The sequence below is a fragment of the Aethalodelphis obliquidens genome, unplaced genomic scaffold (assembly GCF_003676395.1).
Source record: "Aethalodelphis obliquidens isolate GAN/ISIS:26980383/991018 unplaced genomic scaffold, ASM367639v1 scaffold9, whole genome shotgun sequence".
Classification (NCBI taxonomy): domain Eukaryota; kingdom Metazoa; phylum Chordata; class Mammalia; order Artiodactyla; family Delphinidae; genus Aethalodelphis; species Aethalodelphis obliquidens.
The window spans coordinates 7,114,663-7,134,530 of NW_020837953.1; the positions used below are offsets into that span (position 1 = coordinate 7,114,663).

General features: G+C 47.6%; 1 protein-coding gene across 2 annotated transcripts in view; it reads left to right on the forward strand.

Annotated features, from left to right (window-relative positions):
• The window catches only part of DHCR24 (24-dehydrocholesterol reductase), a 35,488-nt gene extending 24,686 nt beyond the window's left edge, over positions 1-10,802 (forward strand). For both annotated transcript variants that reach the window (XM_027108415.1, XM_027108414.1), the window contains 3 exons: positions 6,327-6,524; positions 6,655-6,833; positions 7,891-10,802. In XM_027108415.1, coding sequence (XP_026964216.1) covers positions 6,327-6,524; positions 6,655-6,833; positions 7,891-8,044 — 531 coding nt within the window. In that variant the 3' untranslated portion in view covers positions 8,045-10,802. The remainder of the gene's footprint in view (positions 1-6,326; positions 6,525-6,654; positions 6,834-7,890) is intronic.
• The last annotated feature ends 9,066 nt before the right edge of the window (positions 10,803-19,868 follow it).

A 19,868-nucleotide genomic window follows, 5' to 3' on the forward strand; every position in this document is an offset into this window, starting at 1 on the left:
TGGCAGGAGTGGGAGAGTGGAAGAAAGAAGATTGTGTCGTCCAGGGTGGTAGCGGTGGAGGAGGAAAGGGGTCTCAGATCTGGGAGGTGCTGTGAAGGTTGAACCAACCAACGGGATTTCCCACAGATTGCCCTTGGGTGTGATTCCAAGGTTAGGGACCCAAGCAACTGGGTGACCCCAGGTGCCATTGACTGCTATGGACAACATGGGTGAGGGGTCTGGGAAGGAAAATCAGAAGTTTGGTTTGGGACATGTCAGCGTGAGATGCTTTTCAGACATCCAGGTGGGATGTTGAGTGGGCAGCTGGCACATATGTCAGATCTTCAGGGCAGAGGTCGAAGAAATCCATATCACTGTGGGTGTCATCAGCAGAGAAATGTTAATTAACACCGTGAGACTAGATGAGTGAGGGAGGTTAGAGAAGAGAAGTCCCAGAGCCAAGCCCTGCAAGTTGAGGGAGGAGGAAGCAGCCAGGAGAGGAGAAGACGCCGTCAGCCCGAGGGGAGGAGAAACCCAGGAGGACTGGCATCCCGGAAGCTACCTGAGGACAGTGTGTCAAGAAGGAAGATGAACAGCTGTGTCAAATGCCCCTGCGTGAGATGACGACAAAGCATCGACCCCTGGTCTTAGTCGTGAGAAGGTCACTCATGACCTTGAGCCATGGGGCTGAAAGCCTGACGTGGGTTTGAGAGAAAACAGAGACAGGGAAGTGGAGACAGTGAAAATGGAAATCTGAGAAGGCTCAGTATAAGGGAAAGCAGAAAAGTAGGGTGGGAGCCAGAGGGGGATGTAGGATCGAGAGGAAATATTTTGTGTGACTGTTTTATTTTTTATTTTGATTTTTTTTTGGGCTGTGCCGCACGGCACATGGGATCTTAGTTCCCCAACCAGGGATCAAACCCGTGCCCCCTGCAGTGGAAGTGCAGAGTGTTAACCACTGGACCGCCAGGGAAGTCCATGTGTGACTTTCAAGAAGGGAGAGGTTACTGCATGTTGACGTGCTGGCAGTGCAGGGGAGAGGGTGTGCTCGCAGGGTGAACCTTGAGGATGGATGGATCCTGTGCTCAGGTGGAGAGGTTGCCTTTAGGTGAGAGCACGGAGATTCACCCACTGGACAGGAGGGAGGAAGTGTTAATGGAACAGTTGCTACAAACAGGAGGACCATTTGGTGGTGGGAGGGTGTGGGAGTTCTTTTGTTTTCTCAGTGAGATAGGAAGCAAGGATTTTAGCTGAGATGAGGGGGTGAGGGGTTGTTGAAGGACTGAGGAGAGAGGAGATGGGAAATTGTCCCTTGGAGAGTGGGAATGAATTAACTGGGGAAATGTCATAGGATTGCTGGGCAGCACTGGGCCTGCCGAAGATTCATGACCACGAGTTTACAGTGAGACCATCCCTGGTGGTTGTGGATTTTCACACGTTCAGCTCTGTGGACGGGGTACAGCATAGGGAGAAAGTTAGATTTAACCACGGTTGAGGTTTTGCAAATGAGTATGACAAGTGGGGCAGGGTTGGAAAAGCCAGGACGTGATCAGGATGAAATCCGAGCCAGCTGAGGCAGGGCAGTGAGGATATGCGGGGCTGAAGGGACTGATATGGTGGCCTAGGTGCCCCTTGGGGTGAAGAATTGACGTCAGAGCACTGGAGGGCATGGGCAGCAGGAAGGAGAGTTAGTGGTGGCCAGAGGGCGAACGCTTGGAGTTGAAACTATGGAGATGCCAAATGAAGAATGTTGCCTACCATCCAGTTCTGCAGGAATGAAGTCATTAGGCCTTGCCGTCAACACCCCCTGAAAGGAATTCAGGGCAAAGGTCAGTAATGAGGCACTCTGTGCTATGGGAAAACTGGCAGATAAAGACAGCCTTCAGATAGGTAGATATTTTGAGGAGAAAATTTTATGAACCCCAATTCTTGGATCTTCCCATACTTAGAAAAGTACCAAAACCATTAATAAGACGGCTGTTCCTCATAACTAGCAACAACCTTCGACCGAGACCAGTGCCTGATTACATGTACGCTTCGCCAAAATCACATACATACTGCTCTGGCCTTTACCTCTTCGGAACGGTTTCTCAGAGCTGTTGGAGAGCGGGTCTCCCAGGCTATAGTCGGTGAGACACTGAATAAACTCAGCTCACAGCTCTGACATGCTTTTTCTTTTTCCACGTCAGCAGAGGCAATGAATACAGACAATAGGACAGCATCGAGAGGTCAGCAAACTTTCTTAAAGGGCCAAATAGCAAAAGCTTTAGGTTCTGCGGGTCATACGTCCTGTCGCAGCTGCTCAGCGCTGCCCTTGTAGCGCAAAAGCAGCCACAGGCAGTGCACAAACAAACGTGCATGGCTGTGCTCCAGTGATACTATGTATAAACACAGGCAGTGGCCCAGATTGGCCAGCAGGCTGGATCCACTTGCAGACCGACTCCCACGGGCTGTAGTTCGTCATCCCCTGCTCTGGAGTGTGACATGAGAGTCAGGGCAGAGGCCAGGTGGAAGGTAAGATCGCTGGAGGACAGAGAGGAGGCTGGGGCGTGGGAAAGATCATAGAGGTGGATATTAAATCACATCAGTGATAAGATGAGTGTTGAAGAAGGTGGTAGTGATCTGGGAACGAGGGAGATGATGGGGGTGGAGATGATGGGCAGGTGGCTGCAAAGCTGCTGAGGGTTTTCAGGGAATGGGAGGGGCAGAGACCTAGAAGCAGTAATGAGGAGCCCACCTCACCTCCATCTACCCCAGAGGGTCATGGAGAGAAAATGATACCGCCTCGGAGGGCTGCAGGGGCCAGCCAGGTACCAGCTAAGAGCAAGGAGAGGACACGACGGTCGAGAGAAGAGCTTGAGGATGGAGGGGAGTTGCTGCTGTTTAGACCGTGAGAGAGCACAGGGGAGGGGTTTGGAAGATGGGGGAACAGCGGCCAGTGGGGTCAGGTTAAAAGACATTGCATAGCTGTAGCACATCAAGGGTGCTAGTGGGAGGCACCCAAAAGTCCACCGTGACTGAGATAAATAGGGATGTCAGGCATGAAGGAATTACACCTGGTCTCCTAGGAGGAGGTGTCGGGTCACTTCTAATCGTGGGCTAGGTCTCTCAGGCAGGATGTGACGGGGCAGTGGTAAGGGATGGAGGAGTGGGCAGCAGAGGTTTCATCAAGGCCTGGGGAGCTCTGGGCTTCCCCCATCCCTGTTAGTCCTCCTTTGAGCAGTGTCCAGGCCCAGAACGTTTGGTGGAAAGTTTTGCTAAAGGCAGAAGACCCCCGAGTCCCTCTTTATCCCTGCCAGGAGCAGTGTTAAGGATGTGGGAGGTGTGGTTTTGTCAAGAGCAGGGATATTTAAGAGACAGGAAAGGAAAGAGGGGCCAGCAATTAACACGAATCACTCCTTACATGTTAGTTCTTAGGCCAGACACTTTACGTGCATTCTCTCCGTCTTCCTAACAGCCCTGTGAGGGTAGGTCCTAGTGCTGTTTCCACTTAACAGATGAAGAAACTGGTTTAGGTTATCCAGAGTAACACAACTCAGTAAGAGATAAGAGTGTATTGGTTATCTATTGCTGCATAATGAATTAACCCCAAATTGTGAGGATTAAAACAACTGCCCAGTTTCGAGGCTCAGGGATTGGAGAGCGACGATGTGGGTGTTTCTGGCTCAGGGCTGCAGTCAAGGTGTCGGCAGGGCTGGTGTGCTGGAGGCTCTAGTAGGGCTGGAGAATCTGCTTCCTGGAAGGGTCCCTCACGTGGCTGTTGACAAGAGGCCTCCGTTCCTTGCCACCTGGGCTGCTCAAGTGTCCTCACAGCAGGGCAGCTGGCTTCCCCCAGAGCCGGTGATCCAAGAGAGAGACCAAGGAGGAGTCCTCAGTGCCTTCCATCACCCAGTCTTGTCACCTCGCCACTCCCACCATACTCTATTATTAGAGCGAGTCACCAAGTCCGGCCCACACCCAAGGAGGGGGGAATTAAGCTCCACCTCTTGAAGAAAGGAGTAGCAGAGAACTCCTGGATGGGTTTTAAAACCACAGAGCTAGGTTTCAAAATGAGGTCTGTCTTCTATTTTTGTGCTGTTAAACTCTAGCCTGTACTGCCTGAAGTTAAAGGAAGAATCTGGAAGGATGGGTGTTTTACTACCAAGATGTGCGCACAGGAAGTTTGTTCAGGAGAACTCTGGCGATCCTCAACTGCGAGAGGAAAGGGAAGCAGGGCCGGGCAGAGGGAAAAGCGGAGGTGTCAGGCAGCCACAACAAAGACCTCAGCCAACCCACAGGGAGCTCTGGGGCTGGATGGCCCTCCAGGGCTGTCCCACCTTGAGGCCAGGGGGCTAGGACTTTGCAGCCCCACCCCGTGAAGGGTGACCTTGGAGATATTGCATGTTGGGTTCCAGACCACTGCAGTAAAGCAAATATCACAATAAAGTGAGTTACACGAATTTTTTGGTTTCCCAGTGCATATATATATATATATATTTTTTAATTTAATATCTTTATTAGACTATAATTGCTTTACAGTGTTGTCCCACCGCATATAAATGTTATGTTTACACTATAGTGTGGTCTATTAAGTGGGTACTAGCATTATGTCTAAAAAAAAAAGGGCATACCTTAATTTAAAAATACTTTATTGCTAAAAAATGCTAACCATTATCTGAGCCGTCAGCAAGTCAGAGTAGTGACATCAAAGATCACTGATCACAGATCAGAAGTGCAATAAAACGAGGTCTGTCTGTACAGTGTCAGACATCCAGGACAAAGAATGCAGTAGCGCTCTGTGTGCTGACACCAGGATACAGTGATACGCAGGAGGCTAGTAGACGCTGCCATTTGCGACTTGTGTTTTTCTTAAGCTCACGGACTTGTCTGTGCATCAAATGTCTCTAGAAGGGTACACAAATAATTCCTAAGAATGGTTGCCTTTGTGGAGGGGAAAGAGATTGGGATGGAGGAGGAATGATGAGTGGTCAGGGCTGTGAGGGAAATGGGATCAGGGCTTAGCCTTTGAGGGGGGATTTCTGCTATGGGCCTGTGTGGCTTTTCCAAGGACAACCAAGGGAACAATAAAAGCCACGCTATTTCCTGAGCTCCTGTTGTGAGCCAGGAACTGGTGTAGGAGCCGGAATCTAACAGAGAAGAGAGCAGACAGGCCCCTCCCTCCCTCATGGGAGTGGGCTGGTGATCAGAGGAGATGATTCCAGGGGAGGGGAGGGGAGAGGAAGAGTCATGCAGCCTCTGAAGCTTAGCATGGGGGCTTCTTTGGGCAGCCCCCACTGACCCTAGTCTGACGTGGACCCTTTTATGAGCTGCCTCTGCATCTCTCTGTTGCAGCTCTTCACACCTGAGGTCAGGGACCACGTCTCAATGATCTGGGTATCCCCAGCACCCAGCACAGAACCTGGCACCTGAGCACACAGGCACCTCGTCATTGTCTAACGAATGAAGGAATGTCCTTGGCTTCGAGGGCCCAGGAGCTATGAGGATGGGGTGTCAGGTGCACGCTGGCAGCCCTCGGGAAGACGGCAGACTGGGGGCAGGGAGGACGATCGTGAATGGGGGGCTCCTCCCTTGTGGAGGTTTGAGGAGTGGAAGAGTAAGGACAGCCCTGCTCAGGGGGGTTTCCCAAGAGGCCAGCTTGGGGGAGGCAGGCGGGGTCGCACTGTGCAGGGCCACAGGAACAAGAGAAAGTGGCTAGCTCTGCCTAGGATTGAAGGTAGCTTGGCCTTGACAGGTGAGCAAGAATTTGCTGTTTGTGTGTGTGGAGGGGTGGGAAGCAGTGACATTTTAATAGGGGCGTCAGAGAAGGCCTCTCAGGATATGCTGTAAAGCGAAGGGCTCATCGTTGAACCTGAGCGAGACCTTCCCCACCTCGGTGGGAGCCGTCTCTGGCGGTGTGACCTTAGGGAAATTGCTTAAGCTCTCTGAGTATCCATCCCTCTTGCCATTCAACGGCATTCTCAAACATTTATGGAGTGCCTGCACTGTGCCGGCCACACTGACCTCAGCAACTAGAACAGCAACGATAGCTTCGTTGTCATTTTGCTTCAGGCAATGGGCTGAGTGCCTTCCATTTGGTATCTTACCATTCATTCTCACAAGCCCCATTTTGCAGATCAGGAAACTGAGCTCAGGGAGGTTAAGTCCCCAGCCCAAGATCAACATCATAGCTGATAAATGCCGGAGCTGGGAATCAAACCCAGATCCGGCTGGGTACCACCACGCCCCCCCAGATAGGAGTGGACCCGTCACATTTCTGTCCAGTACCAGAGGAGGACCCAGCCCCTGGCACGTGGGGGCACTGGGCCCTGCTGAGTTCCTTCTCTCCATCCCCAACCCTTGTCTTTTAGGACATCATCCCCTTTGGCAACAACCCCGTCTTCCGCTACCTCTTTGGTTGGATGGTGCCTCCCAAGATCTCCCTCCTGAAGCTGACCCAGGGCGAGACGCTGCGCAAGCTGTACGAGCAGCACCACGTGGTGCAGGACATGCTGGTGCCCATGAAATGCCTGCCGCAGGCCCTGCACACCTTCCACAGCGACATCCACGTGAGCCGGGCCGGGAGCTCAGCGGGGACGCGGGGTGAGGGTGGCGTGTGAGCAGCAGAGAGAGGGGAGTGCTGCAGAGCCTGCCTCCTGGGGGAGGAAAAGCACCAACACGCCCTCCCTGGCCCCCCAGGTCTACCCCATCTGGCTGTGCCCATTCATCCTGCCCAGCCAGCCGGGCCTGGTGCACCCCAAGGGAAACGAGGCCGAGCTCTACGTCGACATTGGTGCCTACGGGGAGCCGCGCGTGAAGCACTTTGAGGCCCGGTCCTGCATGAGGCAGTTGGAGAAGTTCGTCCGAAGTGTGCACGGGTGAGCGAGTGCCCAGAGTGTGGCCGTCAGCCACAGAGCACTGATAGGGGTGCTTTAGACGTGTCCAGGGGCTGCCACTCCAGGTTGGAGGCCAAAGCTGAGGAGCGGGGGGGGACTCAGGACCACGAAAGCCACACAGAGGCCTGGACAGAGCATTGCTCAGAAACGTCCTGGAACAAACCGTGGACGTGCAAAATCCATGTGGACGAATCTCAAAATAATTATGCTGACGGAAAGAAGCCAGGAAAAAAGAGTACTGTATGATTCTAGTTAGATATATATTTTTTATTTATATAAAATTCTGGGAAATGCAGATGAACCCATGGTGACAGAAGGCAGTTCTGCCTGGCATTGTGGAGGGTGACGGACAGACAACACAGGGGAATTCGGGGCATGAAGAAAGTTTGGGGGTGATGGATATGGCCGTTACCTGGACTGAGGTGACAGTTTCAAGGTTACAGACAGACATCAAACTTATCAAGCAGTACATTTCTTGTTTTTTAATTTATTAAAAAAAATTTTTTGCTTATTTTATTTATTTATGTTATTGAAGCATAGTTGCTGTACAATATTATGTTACAGGTGTACAATTTAGTGATTCACAATTTTTAAAGGTCATACTCTATAGTTATGATAAAATATTGGCTATATTCCCTGTGTTGTGCCATATATCCTTGTAGCTTCAAGTTGTACACTTTCCTTATGTGCAGTTTACTGACCGTCAAAAAAGAGAGAGAAAGCAGCCTGGTGAGCATATCGGGGAGACGGGCATGCAGTGCCCTGCATTCTTCTCCTGACTCTGCCTCCACTGCCACTTAAAGCCCTGAGCCCAGACTCCCCGTCTGTAAAATGGGGATAAGAATTCCTGCACCAGCCCCAACCTCTAGCTCATTAGGGGGATTAAACAAGAGAAATCCTCCAAAAGCGCGTCCTGCCCTGCAGAGCAGGCGGTGCGTGAGGGGCGCATTAGGGATGGCTGGGGTTCTTTGCTCCCCTTTCCCCTCCCCGCCCCTCTGAACCCCGTCCCCGAGTCCTCACCCTTGTGTCTGCGCTGCAGGTTCCAGATGCTGTATGCCGACTGCTACATGGACCGGGAGGAGTTCTGGGAGATGTTTGACGGCTCCCTGTACCATAGGCTGCGGAAACAGCTCGGCTGCCAGGACGCCTTCCCGGAGGTCTATGACAAGATCTGCAAGGCTGCCAGGCACTGAGCCGGAGCCCACCCGGAAGGAGGCGGACGCGAGGGCGGACCCTGTCCCCAGGGCCAGAAGGCATCTATCTTCCCTCCACTCAAGCTTGGCTGCTCTGCCAGATCCACACTTTCAGAAAGAAACCCCCCCAGAACCCCCACCCAGGCGGCCCCGACAGCTGCTCCCAGCCTCCAGGGGCAGCCAAGCAGAGTGGCCAGGACGTGAGATTTGGAGTCAGACAGACCCGAGTCTAGTTCCCAGTTCTGCCACTCATGAGCTGTGTGACTCTGAGTGAGTCACTCAGCCACTCTGAGCCCTGTTCCTCACCTGTTGAAAGGGGGTAATGCTGTCTTCCTGCTACTGTCATCTGAGTCAAGCGCCTGTCGCAGCAGAGGTGCCGGAGAAGCGGCAGCTGCTGTTAGCACGGCTTCCCACTCAGCGTCACGTCGGACTAAGTGCTTTGGATTCAGTGGTTGAGTCCGGGAAGGCTCCATGTTAGGTCACCTGGGCTCGGGTTTGGCTGAAGGGGGTGCCCTCGAGTTGCGCTGCCATCACTTGTCAGCTGCAAGACCTCCTCGCGGAGGGAAGGAAGGAAGGTTCCTCTCCATCCCTGGGGTCTTGGGAGGGCAACAGATGGGGCGGGCGGGCCCAAGATGTGCTGTGCCAAAGCCAGGTCTGATTCCAAAGTTCTCCCTGCCGTGCTCGGTGGCGCCTTGCCCCTTCCTCCTTCACGCTCAGGCTTGCAGGCCTACTGCAGCCGTTGCCCAGGTCCACTCAGAGGGGACTGTGTCCTTGGAGAAGACACTTCAGGGTTGAATCCTGGCCAGGCCCAGGCCTGGGACACCTGCCCAGGCTGGGTGAGCGGTCTCTGCTCTGAATTGAATCCAGAGGACCTGGGCTCATTCTTGCCTCTCCACCCTCCATGGCTCTTGTTCCCAGAACCCGCTTTGCCATGGTGGGGCTGTGTCCTCTGCTCTGCAGTAGGGGTGGGAGTTGGGGGGGGGTGGGACCGCGCCAAGCAGGAAGATGGAGCCCGCCGTCACTCGGCTTCGTGGGGTTCCTCACTGCGGGGCTGAAAGAAAACAGCATCAACTTGATTTCTCCAACCACTCATCTCCCCCTTTTTTTCTTTCTCCCCCGGCCCCCAACTGTAGTTAATTTTAGTGCCTTACAAATCCTAAGCTCAGAGAAAAGTTAGCTCCATTTCCGTTCCAGAGGGAAGGAAACCTTCCCAGGTCCCTGCCCGCCTAGTAGAGCTTGGTGGTTTGTGCAGCTCTGTCTTGAGAACTGCCCAGCCTCAGCTGAAAACCCAGAATCTGAGAGGGAATTGTGTAAGGGAAGCTGGAATTAAGTGAACTGTGCCAGGCAGTGACATTTTGGGAGAGAGAGAGAGAGAGAGGGACCACTGCACCAGGAGCCAGGAGGCCTGGGTTTCATTCAGTCCTTGCTGTGTTCCTCACGAGCTCTGCACCCGTGGGCAAGTCATTTGTCCCTCTGAGCTGTAGTTTCCTCATCTGTCACATCAGCGCACACAAGACCACCTGAGGCCCTTCTGCTGTAGGAGCGCAGAGCTGTCTTAAACACCACGACTGCAAACCCCATGAAAAGCCTCTTGTGTGGATAGTCAGAGGAAAAACAAATGATCCAAGTGGACGCTTGGGGGTTGTCTCCCATTTAAGGTCCTTCAGCCCAAGGCCAGCTCTCGTCTTTTCAGAAAGGCGCAGCCGTGGCCTGCACGGAAGTGTCAGTCTTGTCACCACAGGTTGCCAGGATCCTCCCAGAGCCGTGCTCTGGCTGCCGAGGCTCGCTCATCCTGCCCTGGGCTGGGCACGCTGTAGTGTCTTGGCGCGTTCCTGGGAGTTCTGGGCGCATTCAGGACACTCAGATGGCAGAGGAACCACTCTTCCCCATTTGGCCTCTGGAGGGGGCATAAGAAAAAAATAAGAAACCTCATTTTCTCGCTTGTATGCAAAGCACGTGAATACTGGCATTAGCTCTCCTAGTGGGCCCGTGGGCTTCCCGCTCGGCGCTAAACTGATGATCCTACTTACTGTAGAGGAATGGCGAGCCCGAGCTAGGTTAGCCCCACAGATAAGGTCCCATCCTTTCACCAGTGGGGCCTCCGTCCCTGGGCCCCTGGGAGTGTGGCCAGAGATGCCAGCAGCTTCTGTTATCCTCAGTCCTACAAAGCAAAATCCTGCCCTTCGCAGACCTCACTCGGAACCCGGGGCTCAGAAGGGAGGGAGGGTCTGGGGATCACACCAGCCTCAGGTTGGTGTTTCGCTTCAGTGATATCTTGCCTAGAAAGGGGCAGTCTTCCAAGCATGTTGAGCTGAGTGACCAGCTCTTTCTTGTAGCCAGTCTCGTCACTACCCATCCAGATGGTGGTTTCAGGTGGAATTAAACTTGGCACGTGGCGGGAGTGGGGCAGCGTGTGTGGAAAGTATAAGAAGAGGCCTCTCCCTTCCGGAACGCTGAGTTTCTCTGCATGAAGGTTTTCTGTAAAATCCGGATTCTAGCCAGTTTCTTTGGCTGGAAGGATGCATAATCTAATTAGCTGTTACTGAGAGGGAAGGGGTGGGGATGGGGGTGGCAGTGAATGCTGTGTGATTTTTAGTTTTTTCCTTAATCGTGGGGACCACGGAAAAAGGCCTGGGTCCCCCCCACCCCCCAGCAGGCTCTGCAGCTGCAGGCGCTGTGCCTACTGTCTGAACACTTCACGTCCCTATGACTGTGTGGCCCCTGCTTCTGTAAGAATAAAAGTGTGATCTGGAAAGTAGCCTTTGTCGTTTCTTGCTCTGGGGACCCCGACGTAGAGGCACTCCTGGCTCAAGTGCAGGCTCCAATTTCCCTCTGAACCCGCGAGGGCTAGAAGATGGCGTTGGGGAAGGGACAGGTGTGTTAGGGCAGAGGGACCAGGGTAATTTTCTTAACTGTTTTTGAATTTCCGTCACCGTCACAATGATCTGGCGTAGATGTTGATAATATTCCCCTATCTGCAGGGTGGAGAACAGAGTACAAGGAGAAACTTGGAAGCTAGGAGACCAGTGAGAAGAGTTCAGGTGAGGTGGGGCTCGGATCGAGGTGGGGCTGTGCTTTTTAAGGCACCAGACATGACAGAAGCTCTGGGCCGCAGTCCTGGCCTTGTCACTTGGATGACCTAATTTTGGCAAATCAATTAATCCTATTGAGACTCTTTCCTCATTTACACACTGGTAGAGACCACCAACTGTCCACTAAAACCCCTTCCTCCCTTGGAGCACAGCACTGGACTACATTTCCCAGCCTCCCTCGCCCTCAGATGGGCCCTTGGGTTAGAGTCGCTCTAGGAGACTGTGAGCAGAAGTGGTAAAGCCCTGTGTGAGGTTCTTCTGGCTCTTCTGTTATTTGGACGCAGATGACAACCAGGCCATAGGTGGTAGCAGAGTCACAAGGGGAAGGAGCTAGGTGCCTGAATCACTGTATGGAGAACTGCCCACCAACCTGAACTTAGGCCTGGTCTGGGAACAGGAAATAAACTTTCACTGTAGTTGAGTCACTGCGTATTCAGGACTAATTGTTAGAGCAATTTAGCTCACCCTAATTGTTACAGGTCGTCAGGCTTAAATGAACAGAGACACACGGGTTGAGTTTAGTGCAATAAAGTTTTATGCAAATGCATAGATATTCATGATGGACATTTTCCTAAAATATATGTGATGTCAGGGTCCCATCCTAAAGTTGTCTGAGAGGAAACCCTTAGGAAATTCTTTTTCCAATTGTTCAGTTTCACAAATCAGGATTTGTAAATTCTCCTTAAAGGAGGAGAAATCTTTAATGTCCTTAAAACAGATTTTGTAGTTGAAACCTGAACTATCACCTTACATTTGAATAGCATGCAACATACAATATCTTCTTTAATCCTCACAGTCCTGTAACAAAAGCAGGTCAGTTTTTATCCCCATTTTACAGATGAGGAAAGTGAAGCTCAGGAAAGGTCAAGTGATTTGCTTGGAGGCCACATTGAGGCCATTAACGAGTTAAACAAGGATGCAGACTCATTAGTCTTCAAACATCAAAATGCTTCAAGAGCCTCACCCCGAGCTAGTTAAGACCGTAGTTCCAGGTCTAGAAACAGTGAAATGAGACACTTCGCTGAGCCCCACACATAGTGGGGAGTCAGGAATCTCTTCGTGAACTCAGCTCAGAAAGGAAGCCACTAGGGATCAGCAGAGGGTTCTGCTTTGACCCAAAGCAGTTCCTTCTGCAAGGGAACCGTGTTGCCCCACCAGACCCTGTGGGCACTGTGGGCAGTGTCCAGACACCAACATTCATGCCAGAGTTGCAACAGTTGGTTCTCCAAACTTGGCTTATATAAGAAAAATCACACACGCATGCACACACACACACACATGTACACACACTACACAAGTTAAATGTAGATGTGTTTCAAAAACATGTTTTCTAGCTATGTCCTGGTGTTAGGATGGCCTACAGGTTTCATCCTGTAGGACCGCTGCAGTCATTGCAGGTTGTGAAAGGTTGGGAGGCTTTGTTGATTTCTAGGAGGTGGTATTTTGATGCTATGGACTGTTTGTGACCTGAAATTCATATGTTGACAGTGTTATGGAATTGGGAGATGGGCCTTTTGGGAGGTAATTAGGCCATGAGGGTAATTACCCTCATGATAGGAGTGGTGTCCTAAGAAGAGAAATGAAACAGCTAGCCCTCTTTGTGGGGATACAAGATGCCCATCTGCAGACCAGGAAGAGGGCTCTCATCAGATCTTCCAGCACCTTGATCTTGGACTTCCCAGCCTCCAGAACCATGCAAAATAAATTGTTGTATAAGCCACGCAATCTGTGGTAATTTATTATAGCAGCCTGAACTGCTGATGACAGATGGTTTGAAGATAGTTGAGCCAAGGAACCCAGAAATAGCTGAATCCTGCTCTGCCCATCATACTCCTCCCCATGGGTTTCCCTAGGGGGCAGATCCAAGGGAATGATAAAGAAAAAAAAAAATGGGGCACTGTAAGATAATATAAATAAATATAGATATAAATGTATATCTATCTACAGATAGAGATATAGATAGATGATAGATGATAGATAGATAGATAGATAGATAGATAGCTGATAGATAGATACTCCTGGTTCCTGACACTGAACTCCTAAATCTCTTGGAATTTCCTGGGTAATGGGGTGTCTTTTGTTCTAATGAGGTGACTCTGGGTGAGCACCTGGATTGCTCTTGGATGGGGGCTGGTCACCAGAAAGGCCAAGCCATGATTTCAGCCCCTGCCACCACACCACATCCTCCAGGGTGGGGAGAGGGGCTGGAAATGGAGTTAATAATTGATCATGCCTGATTAGGCATGTTCCTGATTTTGTAAGACCATTCGTTCTTCTATATATGAAGGAACCATGAACAGAACTCACAACCATCTCCTGCATATAATCTATAACAGAATTGCAGGGATTGGCAGTAAAAGCAAATAAAGTCAGCAATCTAGGGATCAATGACCACAGCCTGAATCACTCTTGGTTGACCAGTTAAACAACAGACAGTTGTGCATTCGTTGTAGGCTTGGCACTGTGCTAGGCATCCCAGCACTGCAACAACAGGTAATCTCTGCCTGAAATTGCTAACTCTCTGTTTTGCCACCTTGACTCATATGAAGGACTTGAGGTATATCAAGCATATTTGCAGCTTAACTGATGAGTAAACAGAACGGGTAATACCCCCAAATCCTTAAAATAAGAAGAATAAGCACCACTTTATAGGATTTGCTTATAGGGGTCTGCTCCAACCTTCTGATGGATGCCTACAATTCCTCCATTAGAGTCCCATCTTGTTAATGTAAGGGTTAAAATGCAAATAATTTCAGAAAGGAAAACATTAAGTTGTTTTTCATCAATTATGCCTCCTTGTTAATAAAATACTTAGGAGTAAGTTTTTAGGAAGACAGGATGAGAGCAAGAAGGAGTGTAGGAAAGAGGCATTGGCAAGTGGGTAAAAGGTTGAACTGAATGTTGAGAAAATGAGTGATTCCACAGGACTGAGTCAAATAAGATGAATTATTGTTTTGGATGAGCAAAATCAAGGTAGATTGTTACATAAAAATAGAAAAATACTAAAATTTGGCTATTTCTAATAATTTTCAGAAATTTCTCTACTAAGATAAAAAGCAAATGTGTACGACAGTGAACAAATCAAAAGGTTATTGATAATAAAACCACAATGTCAAGGGCCTGAACCAAGATGGTGGAGTAGCAGGACGACTCTCACTCCCTCTTGTGAAAACACCAGAATCACAACTAGCTGCTGGACAATCATCGACAGGAAGACACTGGAACTCACCAAAAAAGATACCCCACTTCCAAAGACAAACGAGAAGCCATAATGAGATGGTAGGAGGGGCACAATCACAGTAAAATCAAATCCCATAACTGCTGGGTGGGTGACTCATGGACTGGAAAACACTTATACCACAGAAGTCCACCCACTGGAGTGAAGGTTTTGAGCCCCACGTCAGGCCTCCGAATCTGGGGGTCCGGCAACGGTAAGAGGAATTCCTAGAGAATCAGACTTTGAAAGCTAGTGGGATTTGATTGCAGGACTTCGACAGGACTGGGAGAAACAGAGACGCCACTCTTGGAGGGCACACACAAAGTAGTGTGTGCATCAGGACCCAGGGGAAGGAGCAGTGACCCCAGGGGAGACTGAACCAGACCTACCTGCTAGTGTTGGAGGGTCTCCTGCAGAGGCGGGGGGTGGCTGTTGCTCACTGTGGGGACAAGGACACTGGCAGCAGAAGTTCTGGGAAGTACTCCTTGGTGTGAGCCCTCCCAGAGTCTGCCATTAGCCCCACCAAAGAGCCCAGATAGGCTCCAGTGTTGTGTTGCCTCAGGCCAAACAACCAACAGGGAGGGAACCCAGCCCCACCCATCAGCAGTCAAGAGGATTAAAGTTTTACTGAGCTCTGCCCACCAGAGCAACAGTCAGCTCTACCCACCACCAGTCCCTCCCATCAGGAAACTTGCACAAGCCTCTTAGATAGCCTCATCCACCAGAGGGCAGACAGCAGAAGCAAGAAGAACTACAATCCTGAAGCCTGTGGAACAGAAACCACATTCACAGAAAGACAGACAAGATGAAAAGGCAGAGGGCTATGTACCAGATGAAGGAACAAGATAAAACCCCAGAAAAACAACTTAATGAAGTGGAGATAGGCAGCCTTCCAGAAAAAGAATTCAGAATAATGATAGTGAAGATGATCCAGGACCTTGGAAAAAGAATGGAGGCAAAGACCGAGAAGATGCAAGAAATGTTTAACAAAGACCTAGAAGAATTAAAGAACAACCAAACAGAGATGAGCAATACAATAACTGAAATGAAAACTACACTAGAAGAAATCAATAGCAGAATAACTGAGGCAGAAGAACGGATAAGTGACCTGGAAGACAGGATGGTGGAATTCACTACTGTGGAACAGAATAAAGAAAAAAGAATGAAAAGAAATGAAGACAGCCTAAGAGACCTCTGGGACAACATTAAACGCAACAACAGTCGCAATATAGGGGTCCCAGAAGAAGAAGAAGAGAGAGAAAGGACCCGAGAAAATATTTGAAGAGATTATAGTCGAAAACTTCCTTAACATGGGAAAGGAAATAGCCACCCATGTCCAGGAAGTGCAGCGAGTCCCATAAAGGATAAACCCAAGGAGAACACACCGAGACACATAGTAATCAAATTGGCAAAAAATTAAAGACAAAGAAAAATTATTGAAAGCAGCAAGGGAAAAACAACAAATAACATACAAGGGAACTCCCATAAGGCTAACAGCTGATTTCTCAGGAGAAACTCTACAAGACAGAAGGGAGTGGCATGATATACTTAAAGTGATGAAAGGGAAGAAACTACAACCAAGATTACTCTACCCAACAAGGATTTCATTCAGATTCGATGGAGAAATCAAAAGCTTTACAGACAAGCAAAAACTAAGAGAATCCAGCACCACCAAACCAGCTCTACAACAAATGCTAAAGGAACTTCTCTAAGTGCGAAATACAAGAGAAAAAAAGAACCTACAAAAACAAACCCAAAACAATTAAGAAAATGGTCGTAGGAACATACATATCGATAATTACCTTAAACGTGAATGGATGAAATGTTCCAACCAAAAGAGACAGGCTTGCTGAATGGATACAGAAACAAGACCCATATATATGCTGTCCACAAGAGACCCACTTCAGACCTAGGGACACATACAGACTGAAAGTGAGGGGATGGAAAAAGATATTCCATGCAAATGGAAATCAAAAGAAAGCTGGAGTAGCTATACTCATATCAGATAAAATAGACTTTAAAATAAAGAATGTTACAAGAGACAAGGAAGGACACTACATAATGATCAAGGGATCAATCCAAGAAGAAGATATAACAATTGTAAATATGTATGCACCCAACATAGGATCACCTCAATACATAAGGCAACTGCTAACAGCTGTAAAAGAGGAAATTGACAGTGACACAATAATAGTGGGGGATTTTACCACCTCACTTACACCAAAGGACATATCATCCAAAATGAAAATAAGTAAGGAAACAGAAGCTTTAAATGACACAATAGACCAGAAAGATTTAATTGATATTTAAAAGGCATGCCATCCAAAAACAGCAGATTACACTTCCTTCTCAAGTGCGCACGGAACATTCTCCAGGATAGATCACATCTTGGGTCACAAATCAAGCCTTGGTAAATTTAAGAAAATTGAAATCATATCAAGCATCTTTTCTGACCACAATGCTATGACATTAGAAATGATTACAGGGGGAAAAAACGTAAAAAACACAAACACATGAAGGCTAAACAATACGTTACTAAATAACCAAGAGATCACTGAAGAAATCAAAGAGGAAATCAAAAAATACCTAGAGACAAATGACAATGAAAACACGACGATCCAAAACCTATGGGATGCAGCAAAAGCAGTTCTAAGAGGGAAGTTTATAGCTATACAAGCCTACCTCAAGAAACAAGAAATATCTCAAATAAACAATCTAACCTTACACCTCAAGGAACTAGAGAAAGAAGAACAAAGAAAACCCAAAGTTAGCAGAAGGAAAGAAATCATAAAGATCGGAGCAGAAATAAATGAAATAGAAACAAAGGAAACAATAGCAAAGATAAATAAAACTAAAAGCTGGTTCTTTGAAAAGATAAACGAAATTGATAAACCATTAGCCAGACTCATCAAGAAAAAGAGGGAGAGGACTCAAATCAATAAAATTAGAAATGAAAAAGGAGAAGTTACAACAGACAGTGCAGAAATACAAAGCATCCTAAGAGAATACTACAAGTGACTCTATGCCAATAAAATGGACAACCTGGAAGAAATGGACAAATTCTCAGAAAGGTATAACCTTCCAAGACTGAACCAGGAAGAAATAGAAAATATGAACAGACCAATCAAAGTAATGAAATTGAACCTGTGATTAAAAATCTTCCAACAGGGGCTTCCCTGATGGTGCAGTGGTTGAGAGTCCGCCTGCCGATACAGGGGACACGGGTTCATGCCCCGGTCCGGGAAGATCCCACATGCCGTGGAGTGGCTGGGCCCGTGAGCCATGGCTGCTAAGCCTGCGTGTCCGGAGCCTGTGCTCCACAATGGGAGAGGCCACAACAGTGAGAGCCCTACATACCGCAAAATAAATAAATAAATAAATAAATCTTCCAACAAACAAAAGTCCAGGACCAGATGGCTTCACAGGTGAATTCTATCAAACATTTAGAGAAGAGCTAACACCCATCCTTCTCAAACTCTTCCAAAAAATTGCAGAGGAAGGAACACTCCCAAACTCATTCTATGAGGCCACCATCACCCTGATACCAAAACCAGACAAAGATACTACAAAAAAAGAAAATTACAGACCAATATCACTGATGAACATAGATGCAAAAATCCTCAACAAAATATTAGCAAACAGAATCCAACAACACATTAAATGGATCATACACCATGATCAAGGTGGATTTATCCCAGGGATGCAAGGATTCTTCAATATACACAAATCAATCAATGTGATACACCATATTAACAACTTGAAGAATAAAAACCATATGATCATCTCAATAGATGCAGAAAAAGCTTTTGACAAAATTCAACATACATTTATGATAAAAACTCTCCAGAAATTGGGCATAGAGGGAACCTACCTCAACATGATAAAGGCCATATACGACAAACCAACAGCAAACATCATTCTCAATGGTGAAAAACTGAAAGCATTTCCTCTAAGATCAGGAACAATACAAGGATGTCCACTCTCACCACTATTATTCAACATAGTCTTGGAAGTCCTAGCCACGAAAATCAGAGAAGAAAAAGAAATAAAAGGAATACAAATTGGAAAAGAAGAAGTAAAACTGTCACTGTTTGCAGATGACATGATGCTATACATAGAGAATCCTAAAAATGCCACCAGAAAACTACTAGAGCTAATCAATGAATTTGGTAAAGTTGCAGGATACAAAATTAATGCACAGAGATCTCTTGCATTCCTATACACTAATGATGAAAAATCTGAAAGAGAAATTAAGGAAACACTTCTATTTACCATTGCAAGGAAAAGAATAAAATACCTAGGAATAAACCTACCTAGGGAGACAAAGACCTGTATGCAGAAAACTATAAGACACTGATGAAAGAAATTAAAGATGATACCAACAGATGGAGAGATAAACCATGTTCTTGGATTGGATGAATCAATATTGTGGAAATGACTCTACTACCCAAAGCAATCTACAGATTCAATGCAATCCCTATTAAATTACCAATGTCATTTTTTATGGAACTAGAACCAAAAACCTTAAAATTTGTATGGAGACACAAAAGACCCCGAATAGCCAAAACAGTCTTGAGGGAAAAAAACGGAGCTGGAGGAATCAAACTCCCTGACTTCAGACTATACTACAAAGCTATAGTAATCAAGACAATATGGTACTGGCACAAAAGCAGAAACATAGATCAATGGAACAAGATAGAAAGCCCAGAGATAAACCCATGCACTTATGGTCAACTAATCTATGACAAAGGAGGCAAAGATATACAGTGGAGAAGAGACAGTCTCTTCAATAAGTGGTGCTGGAAAAACTGGACAGCTACATGTAAAAGAATGAAATTAGAACACTCCCTAACACCATACACAAAAATAAACTCAAAATGGATTCAAGACCTAAATGTAAGACTGGACACTATAAAACTCTTAGAGGAAAACATAGCAAAAACACTCTTTGACATAAATCACAGCAAGATCTTTTTTGATCCACCTCCTAGAGTAATGGAAATAAAAACAAAAATAAACAAATGGGACCTAATGAAACTTAAACGCTTTTGCACAGCAAAGGAAACCATAAACAAGATGAAAAGACAACCCTCAGAATGGGAGAAAGTATCGGCAAACGAGTCAACGGACAAAGGATTTATCTCCAAAATATATAAACAGCTCATGCAGTTCAATATTAAAGAAACAAACAACCCAATCCAAAAATGGGCAGAAGACCTAAATAGACATTTCTCCAAAGGAGACATACAGATGGCCAAGAAGAACATGAAAAGCTGCTCAACATCACTATTTATTAGAGAAATGCAAATCAAAACTACAATGAGGTATCACCTCACATCAGTTAGAATGGGCATCATCAGAAAATCTACAAACAACAAATGCTGGAGAGGGTGTGGAGAAAAGGGAACCCTCTTGCACTGTTGGTGGGAATGTGAATTGATACAGCCACTATGGAGAACAGTATGAAGCTTCTTTAAAAAACTAAAAATAGAACTACCATATGACCCAGCAATCC